This window comes from Fukomys damarensis, unplaced genomic scaffold (genome assembly GCF_012274545.1).
Source record: "Fukomys damarensis isolate Sample0158 unplaced genomic scaffold, DMR_v1.0_HiC HiC_scaffold_39, whole genome shotgun sequence".
Lineage (NCBI taxonomy): Eukaryota > Metazoa > Chordata > Mammalia > Rodentia > Bathyergidae > Fukomys > Fukomys damarensis.
The window spans coordinates 124,212,116-124,222,647 of record NW_022900951.1 but is presented as its reverse complement, the minus strand read 5'-3'; the positions used below and the strand labels follow the sequence as shown (position 1 = coordinate 124,222,647).

Genomic DNA, 10,532 nt, shown 5'->3' with positions numbered 1-10,532 from the left:
GCAGCAAATCAAAGAAAAAGATTTCTTCAAAGAAGCTGCAGGGTAAACGTGTCAGGAATCCCTTCTGTTATTTTTTACCCTAACGAGACTGTTTTGTGGGCAGTGCCCAGCAGAGTGAGAGGAAACACACGTGTTTCAGATAGAGGGCATCACCTGAGAACCAGCAAGGAAGTGGGAGATCACTGAGAGGAAGAAAGGATCTGTTCGACTTGAGAAGGAATTTCTGGGCTCCATCCAACGTGCTTGTATTAGTGCTTACTAGAAAAACATTTAATGCAAGGTATACAAGTAGAAGTGTTTACATGATTGGCTTACAGTGCCTACCAGCAGAGTCAGGTATAGAAGCGTGCAAAAGGATTGTCTGCACTCTGGAGATGTGAAGGATCCAGTTGAAGGGCTGGAGCTCCCTGTAGTGTCCAGTGCAAGTCCTTATCAGGAGGCCAAAGGATCTGTGGTAGAAGGCTGAAAGGCCTGCACTCAAAGCCAGGAGACAACGTACTAGGTGAAGGTGAAGGCAGGACCTGTCAATGACGAAGTTCCAGGAACTTGTGCAGAACAGTTCCCAAAGACCTATACCCAGAACCAATCAAAGAGTTTTCATTTGCATCTCTTGAATGACCAGTGAAGTTGAACATTTTTTCATGTATTTATTTAATGCTGCTGCTTCATCTGAGAAGTGTCTATTCATTTCAGATGACCATTTTTGGATTGGGTCTTTTAATTTGGGTGATCTAATTTTTTTGAGTTCTTTATATATTGCAGATATTAGTCCTTTGGGGAAGAGCCGGCAAAAATTTTTCCCACTCTGTGGGCTGCCTCTTCACTTGGTTGGTGATTTCTTATGTTATGAAAAAGCTTTTTTATAAGATGAAATCCCAGTTGTTGATTCTTTTTGGTATGTCCTGTGTGATTAAGGTTTTGTTCATAAAGTCTTTATGTACACCAATGTCAACAATTCTACCTAACCTCTCTTCCAGCCAGTTTAATGTTTCTGTTGTAATATGTAGATCTTTGATCCATTTTTTTTTAGTTTAGTGCATGATAAAAGATATGGTCTAGTTTTAATTTTTCAGCATGTGGGAAGCAAGTTTTTCCAGCACCACTTATTAGAGAGGCTTTCTTCAAGGGAAGGTATTTGGCTCTTTTGTAAATGCTAAGGTGGCTGAGTGTGTTTGAAGTTGTTTCTCCATCTTCTGATTTGTTCCATTGATCTTCAGGTCTTTTTTCCCCCCAGTATCATGCTCTTTTTATCACAGTAGCTTTGTAGTATAATTTCAAGTCAGAGATTGTGCTGCCTCTTTGGCTTTATTTCCCAGAATTGCTTTCAGCTATTCTAGGTCTCTTTTGGTTCCAAATAAATTTTAGGAATGTTTTGTCTAATTCTGTGAGATATGTTGATGGTATTTTGATTGGGATTGGATTAAATCTCTATAAGTATTTTGAAAGTATAACCATTTTCACTATATTAGTTCTTCCTATCCAAGAACAAGGGATATCTTTCCACATTCTGATATCCTCTTCAGTCTCCTTTTTCAGAGTATTGTGGTTTCAATGCAAAGTTGTTTTTTTTTACTTCCTTTATTAGATTAAGTCCTAGGTATTTTTTTAATGCTATTTTGAAGTGTGTTGTTTCCCTAATTTCTTTCTCATTGAGTTTGTTATTTGTGTAAAGAAGGCTATTGATTTTTGAGTACTGACTTTGTATGCAGCTACACTACTGAATTTGGTTATTAAATCTAGAAGTCATTCAGTGAAGTTTTTGGGGTCTTCTATGTAGCGTATCATGTCATCCACAAATAATTATAATTTAAATTTTTCCTTTCCTATCCTTATTCCTTTTATTTCTCTCTCTTGTTTAATTGCTCTGGCTAATGTTTCCAGAACTATATTGAATAAGAAGGGTGAAAGTGGACATCCTTGTCTTGTTCCTGATTTTAGAGTACATGCTTTCAGTTTTTGTCCATTTAGTATGATCTTGGCTGTTGGTTTGTCATAGATGATTTTTATCAGATTGAAATAAAGACCACCTATTCCAATTTTCTGTAGGGTTTCTTTTTTATCATGAATAGATGTTGGATTTTTGTCAAATGCTTTTCCTGCATCTATTGAGATGATTATATGGTTTTTGTCTGTGAAGCTGAAGGTGTAGTGGAGACACCATAAACCTGGAGAAGCCAGGAATGTGAATCATGTGAGGAAAATGGCAAGAAGGGAGTAGAGCCAGCCCAAGAGAGAATCCACAGGAGATACAACCATCAGAAGGGCCATAGGGGTGGAGCCATCTGTGCCTTATGGAATTCACATCTTGCCAGATTGCCCCAGATGCTGTACATGAAACTACAGGGCTTAATGTTTGCCCTGCTGGATTTTGGACTTGCTTTGGTCTCATTCCTTTCTATCCCCCTATTTATACCTTTTGGAATGGTAATATTTATCTTGTGCCATTGTATGTTGGAAGTGTTTAACCTTCTTTTTATTTATACAGGGGCTCACAGTTGAGTTTGCCTTAAATCTTGGAGGTGAGTTTTGACTTAGACTTTTCAGCAATGCTGAAACTGATAGGGTGTTGGCAACTCTTAGACTAAATGCTTTTGCATAACAAGATGTGTATGAGTCTTTGGGGCACCAGGGTGAAATGTTATAGCTTGCATCTAGATGTCCCCCCAGAGCCTCATGCAGTCCTAGGTGAGGTTTTTTGGAGGGGCCTGGGTCTAGGGTATGTGATACTGAGAAGAAGGATGCCATGGTAGGATTAAGGGTTTGATTGTTACCCTCCCTAAGTGTGGGCTGCCTGTATAAAATAGAAGTGACAGAAAGAGGGTCATTGCTTGTCACTTGTCACTTGTTGCTTATTGATGTTGCTGCTGATTGTCTTCTGCAGTGTCCCTTTGCCATGCCACCCTGCCTTGGAGCCAGCCAACTATAAAGTGAAATTTCTATAAACTGTGAGCCACATCAACCTTTCCTCCTTTAAAAAATAAAAATAAAAACTATAAAAATTCTAGTGAGAATGATAGCTCAGCACAGATATAGTTCCATGAATATTCATGCAAAATACATGCCCTAAAAACACTAGTATAAACTTCTTTCAAAAAGGAAATAACTGTAAATTAGCCCAGATTCAGTAATGGTATGAGACAGGGAAAGACACTTGTGAACCCTGAGAAGGGTCTCTGGAGGGAGAACCACTTGGTCAGGCAGTCACCTAACCACTGGCGTAACCGGTCAGTGAGACTGCGCAGATGCTCACGTCCATCTTTATGAGCATTAGGGAAAACTGCCCTCAGGAGGAGAAGTTGACTCAGGGAAGCAATCAACTTCGCACAGCAAGACTCTAGAAGGTGGACAGTCTCAGAAGATAGTAGAGCACTTGACCAGGGACATTAGGGCCTCACTTCACCTGAGAGTCCCCCCTATCTCTCAGGAAATCATTGTGAGGCTGGGCATAAGTCCCTGGGTTTGTGCCCTGAGTAGGTCCACTCTTCATACCAGTCCCAGGTGAGAATTCCTCTCAGCTTCACCCTCCATTTGAAAGCTCTGCTCAGAGCAGTCTTGTATCCTCTCAGACTTTTATCTCAGGACTAAGACACCTCATCTGAGGGTCTGGCTGGGCCACATTGCATCTGCATTAAAATTAACTCCCTCAGAAGGAAATGTGATGAAGCCCAGCCTCAAAATACACCGTCTCAGAACTTACCCATGGCTGCTGTCTCCTAGATCCTATTCCCTTAGTGCTCTTTTTTTTTTTGTACCACTTAGGTCCTTGGGGACATCTATCTTTCTAACATTACTGTTACTCCCAGTATCCACCATCCAGTGTGGTAGATTTTATCTTCCTGACATTGGTGTGTTACTCCTAGATTCTCCATCCTATGGGGCAGCTTGGATCCTGCTCAGCCTGGTGTACTCACGTCTCCACCACAGACACACGGCCTTCCATGGGCACATACACAATGAAGGTTTGGGATCAGTGTGTCCATGAGCAGATGATGTTCTTTATTGACAGTAAATTTCTCTAATATAATTGAAGAAATCAAGGAAATTCAATCATACATATATTTTCCAAAATAATACAGAATGCAAATGAAAAAGAAAAAAGCCAAGTGTTCATTTTTATCCTCATGTCTATTTCTGTACTCCATCAAAGTTGATGTAAACTCACACATTTCCAAGGAAATTCCTATTCCAATGCTATATCTTGTTCATTATGACAAATAAATGAATGACTTCCTAGTTGATTTTACAAAATTGCAAAAACTCTTACACTTGAAATAAAAAAGCAAAATTCTTGTGTTATCAGTATCATAAAAAGTCACATTTACATCAGAAATCACAATCAACTATCAATATCACAAAACTAAAAATACATGCATAATCAGTATCATTTTAAAAATAAGATGTCAGCACTACTTCAGTCTTGCAAAAAAAGGAACACACTTTCAAAAAGTTATAACGAAAACACACGTCAATTTCCAAGGAACCCAAATAGAACAGATATCAAGATGGTATATACTGTATTTTTCCCATGCTCCTCTGGCCCTTCACTATTTAGAAAGCTAACTGCTCTCCACAAAGACTGACATTTCACATGGGGAACTAAGGAAGTGATGTGGCTATGACCACTCCCTGTCCTTGGCACACACCTTGCCCCCTCAGTGGCCCACAGCTTATGCATAGTCAGCCTCTGGCTCCTCTCTCAAAGCTTCTTCATAGAGATGTGGGTAGGACCTGGGGTCTCTCCTACACACCATGGCCAAATGCTGTAGGATTTTCATCTTGCTGGTTTCAGCATGGGTCCTTGGACCCCACAGGAACTCATAGCGAGCGGGATCACTGTTGGACACCTGGCGACACTCCAGGTAGCGTACCTGTACCAAATCCTCAGTGATGAATTTCCAGGGCTCCCAAACAAAAAAGCGCTTCCACTGAGGTAACTTCTCCCTAGTTCTCACTACTTCCCACAAGTCCTCCTCACTGGCACGGTTGCCCTTCATGAAAATGACAGTCAGGGTAACTATCAGGAGGTCGATTTTAGGGATGATCTCTTCATCACCCAACATCCCATTATAAGTAAGGCCCAACACAGGGATGAGGACAAACATGTGACCAGGGGGATCCACTTCTCTCACATCAATGCCACAGCCCAGACACATACACTTACAGACTTCCCTGAAGATCAAAGGGAAGTGCTCATGGCAGTCCTCATCGACACTGTGCAGCATTTCTTCCATGGTGATCAGCTCCTTCTTTTGATACTTGAATAGCAAGATTGGCACCAATTTAGATATCTTGTCATCTAGGTCCACGTTTTGTAGGATCTGAGGGACTAGCACTTTCTGCGAAGTACCTGCACCTTCCTCATCTCGCATGCTGGAGCCCTCGTTGGATTGGCTGTTTTGACTGGAGGCCATGGCAGTGGGGAAGAGTGAAGACACTCTGGATTTTGGGAACAACTAAGTGTCTCAGCCCAGGGCACTTCTGTTGGTGTGGCCTGGATTCGAGTATAGATGAAAGAGGTAGCAGAGGAAACAGTGGCTGCTACTTCCTCCCACTTGGGCTTAAGAACTTGCAAATATACCAGGCCCTGTGTCCCTGTTTGGGCAGGACAGACTTCCACTAGCTTGTGGTGTTGACTCCTCTAATTATGAAGAGATTCAGATGTTCCTTCAGTTACAGCAAGGTCTTGGTGATGAGGACTCAGATGCCTGGAGGAGAGACAGAGCCTGTGCGTAATTTTAGCAGAGAACAACTCTCGTTAGCTCCCCAAAAGCCCAATTCCAGGTTTTCTCTTTGGGTGGTGCTCCAGGGCCTCACAAGCTACTGTGCTCTTCGAGGCACTGTCTCCAAGACCCTGGGACAGGAAGTGAGAAGGCTCCTCAGGCTGCAGTTTTACCACATAATGCAGGCTATAGGGCAGACAGGCAAGTGAGGCCTAGGCTAAAGGAGTCCCCTCTGTTCTTGGGCAGAAGGAGCCCAAGATACACTTTCAAGGCACAGACTTCACCTTGACTCCTGACACCACCAGGGCCTCCTCTGCTGTGTGAACTGTGGACGCTGCTCCAGACCAAGATCTGCACTCCTTGGTGCCTGGAGCTCCTGGAAGAGGCATGGAGGGCCTCTCGAGCTGCAGACCATAGCCCAATATTGGTCCCTCAGCCCTCACAGGAGAGGTGAGCTGGACTCTGTGAGGTCCTCACTGTTCCAACTGGGTCATTCCCCTCTCTGCTCACTCAGGGCACACAACTGTCCTTGAGTAGGACCTGGACTCCATACCTCTACTGGTCTGAGGCAAACTGTCAGTTTTACTGAGAATTTACTATCTCCCTCCATGATAGGGAATGAAAGACAGTTAAGGGGAACAAACATTTGGCCACAGCTGCCTGGTGGCAATAGTCAGTGTTTGAAAAATTTATTGGAGTTCATAGGTCCTAGGAAGGGGAATCTGCTCCATCCTTATCTTGATAAGTGGTTAGGTCTAGGATGGTCTCTGATTGACCTGGGCCCACCTACTTGAAACCACAGTACTATCTCTGTGACACACTCAAAAGAGGAAGTGAATGGGAGCCAGTTCACCTGTGTTTCCTGGGTCTGATGACCAAATGGGGATCCCTGGGCCAACCTGAAGATACCCTCTTATATCAAATTCCTCACCTCCCTGAGATCTCCAAGATTCTCAAAAGAAGTGAGCAGGTACCCAGCCCATAGCCTGTACATGGGGAGTTCATGGCTGACAGCAGGACCTGTGCCTGTATCTTCTGAGGTGAGGGAGCCCTATGTGCTTCTGTAGTTTCTCCATCTTCCTCCTGTCTGACCCTAACTTTCTGCATCACCATCCCTCCAGAGAAGTTCCCTCATCCCTTGAGACCAAGATCTCATCTCCCCGATAATTCTCCACCTTCCTGCCCATGGCAGAAGTAAGCATATTATTTAGGACCTCCCAGGGCTGACTCAGTGGACAGGCAGACTCTCAGGGCCTGTTGTTTAGGGCTGAAGACACCCTTAGACCTGAGGAAGGGTCCATAGTTTGGGTCTGCAATCTCCTGGGATCCTCCTCCTGTTGACCATATGTAGCTCCCCCTGCTGACTTGTAATCAATCACCTCTTGGACCAAGGCCCTCACCTCCGTGACAGCGCCCACTTGCAACCACTTAACAGAATTGTGAGCAATTCACATGCTGTCAACCTTACTGGGGACTTCAGGCAAATAATAGAAGAAACCAGGTTCTGCAAGGTCCCTTATTTTCATGGGTATGAATTACCCTCATACCTTCTCTGCTTGAAAATGGGAGAGTGGTGAGTGGTAGGAATTCAGGCTCTCCAAGTGTTGGGATCCAGGCTCTGGAAAGTCACAACTAGGGGAGAAAAAAAAGAGAAGTAGATCCCTGGGAATCCAGAAGGAAATGATAGGAAAAGTAAAAACTACACAGAGGTAGAAGAGAAAGACTACATTGTGGAGAAGGGAAGAAATCAGTCTGGATTTTCTCCCTTGCTCTTGGTTCTTGGAAAAGGGATTGAATATGCAGAACCAAAGGGAGACCTGATGATTTTAGGAGATTCGAAGGAGAAAGGGCCGTGGTTCGGTGGGCCAGAGGCTGTTATTATCTGCAGGGACAGTGTGGAGTTCTCCTCCCATAGTCTTTACACAGGAAATGGCAAGGTGAGTGACCCTGGTACAGATGGCCACCGTATCCTTGAAGAGTGCAAGGACTTGGCTTCCATTCTGGGGAAGGGTTGAGTGTTTGGACCTGGGTCTCAGAACAGCTACAGGACAGCTTTACTTCAGCGTTCGCAGTGCTACCCTCCCACAGTGACTGAGTGAGAGACATTCTCAGGAAACAGTTTGACAGGAAGGGGGCAGGGGTTAGACATCCCTAGAGGCTTGATATTAGCTGTGAAGGGCACAGGGCCTGATCTCTGTGGCCAGAGGTCAGGCCAGTCTGACTTGCTCTAGATTTGAAAATCTCTTCACTTGTTATTCTAGCACTTTCCCTTCTTCTTTCATCTACCATGGATCTGGAATTCTCTACCAGGGTGAGCAGGGACACATCCTGACTTGGACACAGCCACAACCTGGGAAAAGCAGAGGGTACTACCTCCAAGAAAATTGAGAATTACTAGACCCCAAAATTCTGGATCCCCTTTATTTTCTTACTTCTTTTTTATACCTCTTTACCCTCTATTTCTTTTTTTTCCTTGTTTTTGTTCTCCATGTAATTTCTCTTCTTCTCTCCTTTTTTTTGTTATATTCAACTTCTCATCAGTTTTTCTGTTACTAATTCAATAAACATCTTTCTAGTCTTTAATAGGATGCTCTGTCCTACTTGTCTCTCCTCCTCATATCCCATAGTTTGAGCTTTCACATTTTTCTTTTTGTGTGCTCTCTTTTGCTGCCCCTTATATCTTTAATAATATAACCATTAAGCTTTATTAATCTTTATATGGTGTACTGTAGAAAATTAGTGTTTAATTTTTTTCTACCGTTATCTGTGCTATAGCTGCCATATTTAGTATGTATTAACTGTATGTCAATGTCTGGATTGTCTTAATCTTTATTCTATAATTGTGGGCTTCTATTTGATGGTTAATGGTCATACCTAATTACTTCTTATTGTATGTTAGCATCCAATTTTTCTAGGATTGATACCACTGTGGCTGATGGGCTTGACATTGCCAGGGTCACATAAAATTGTTGCCATTAATAGGTTTTCTCTGTGTGACAATATCCACATTATCTTTGTGACACTAGCAATGCTTGCACACATTCTCAAATAATTTGGTGTTGTTCCAGTTACACTGCATTCTCCTCTCCCAAAATAACAGAGGTGGTCAGATCTGAGGACAGAGGCAGATGACTGTAGTTAGTTATACCCAAAGTGCATCCCTGAAACAGACTAATCACATAGATATCTGAACTAGCAACAAAGACCAATATAATATAAGTACCACAAATTTCGACATAAAACAAAATAAACAGTAGAAACATGAGAAGACAAGGCAACAAAATACCTCCCCAAACTCCCAACTTCCCCAAAGCCAATCCATAGGGTACCAAGGGGGAAATAGTATAAGCCACATACTCCAATTACTTGGAAAAATAATAGAGGAGTTTAGAAAATAGATCAAAGATGTTACCGGGATCAAAAAAGATAATAGATAACTAGATAATGGAAGTAATCACCAAACTGATCAAGGAACTTATAGAGGACATTAATAAAAAACCAGCTGAGCTAAAAATGATACAAAACATGAATGAAAGTTTAGTAAAGCATTAGAGTCCTTGAAAAGGTTTCATTTAGATATCCAGGGGATTAAAAATTATATTGAAAGTGGGCTGGGGATGTAGCTCAGTGGTGCCTCTGCCTGTCTCTCAAGTTCAAGGTCCCAAGTTCGATCCCTGGTACCAAAAAAGAAAAAAAATTATATTGAAAGTATGGACAGCAAATATGAGCAATGCATGTGGACAGAATTAGAAGATAGGGAGGTTTTCAAGGACCAACAGCTCAAAGAGTCCTTAAAAGCAACAAGAGAAATTTAGAAATGGATCCAACAGGTGCTAGATGATGCAAAGAAGACTAATCTAAGAGTAATTGGATTCAGTGAGAAATATAAAGATAGCACAGATGGCCTAAAAACCTGCTTATAGAAATAATAGCAGAGAACTTCTGAAATTTAGGGAAAGAAACAAACATAAAGACTAGTGAGGCATATAGAATTCCATACAGCCATGACCAGAAAAGAATCTCACCATATCACATCATTGTGAAAAATACCATCATTCCAACACAAGGAAAAAAATCTTAAAAGCTGTCAGATAAAAGCAACAAATCACTTATAAAGGTAAACCCATTAAAATAATAGAATTCCCAACACAAGTCCTAAAGCCCAGAGGGCTTGGGGTAAAATATTTCAAGCTCTGAAATACAACAATTTCTAAACTGACTTGATAGCTAAGAGTAAATAGAGAGGTATATCTTCAGCATATTGGAATGGAATCAAGAGATGGAGAAAGGAGGAAATTGGGAAGCATACACATGCACCAAGTTCCTAAGAAAAATATGATCTTTATGTACTACACACACACACACACACACACACACACACACACACACACACACACAGAGTAAGACCTTGGTTTGTAAGTGTAATGTGTTCTGGAAATATGCTTGTTATTCAAATTACTTGTATATCAAAGAGAATTTCCCCATAAGAAATAATGGAAACACAGATGATTTGTTCCACAAACCAAAAATATTAATATAGAATAATTACAATACTCTAATATACTACTTAATAATAAAATACAAACACTAAAGAAAAAATTTTAAAAACAAGTAAACCTGTACATACCTTTGAAAATATTCCTGGCCGGTATGAGGGAGACTAGAGAGGAGGGTTATAGGGTAGGATGACTTACACATACTACTTCTATTGCAAGATGTTGCTCATTTGTCAAGTTAAAATTTATTAGAAACGTTTGATCATCTTGTAGTACACTATCAGAACAAGTTACTCATAACCCAAGGTTTTAATAT

The 10,532-nt window shown here is 41.6% G+C and overlaps 1 protein-coding gene across 1 annotated transcript; it reads right to left on the bottom strand.

The window, feature by feature from the left end:
* Window positions 1–4,667: 4,667 nt before the first annotated feature.
* Window positions 4,668–5,411, bottom strand: LOC104861633 (melanoma-associated antigen 10). The gene has a single exon (XM_010623120.1). It carries the CDS (start codon window positions 5,409–5,411, stop codon window positions 4,668–4,670), a length of 744 nt encoding a protein of 247 aa, XP_010621422.1.
* Between the last annotated feature and the right edge of the window lie 5,121 nt (window positions 5,412–10,532).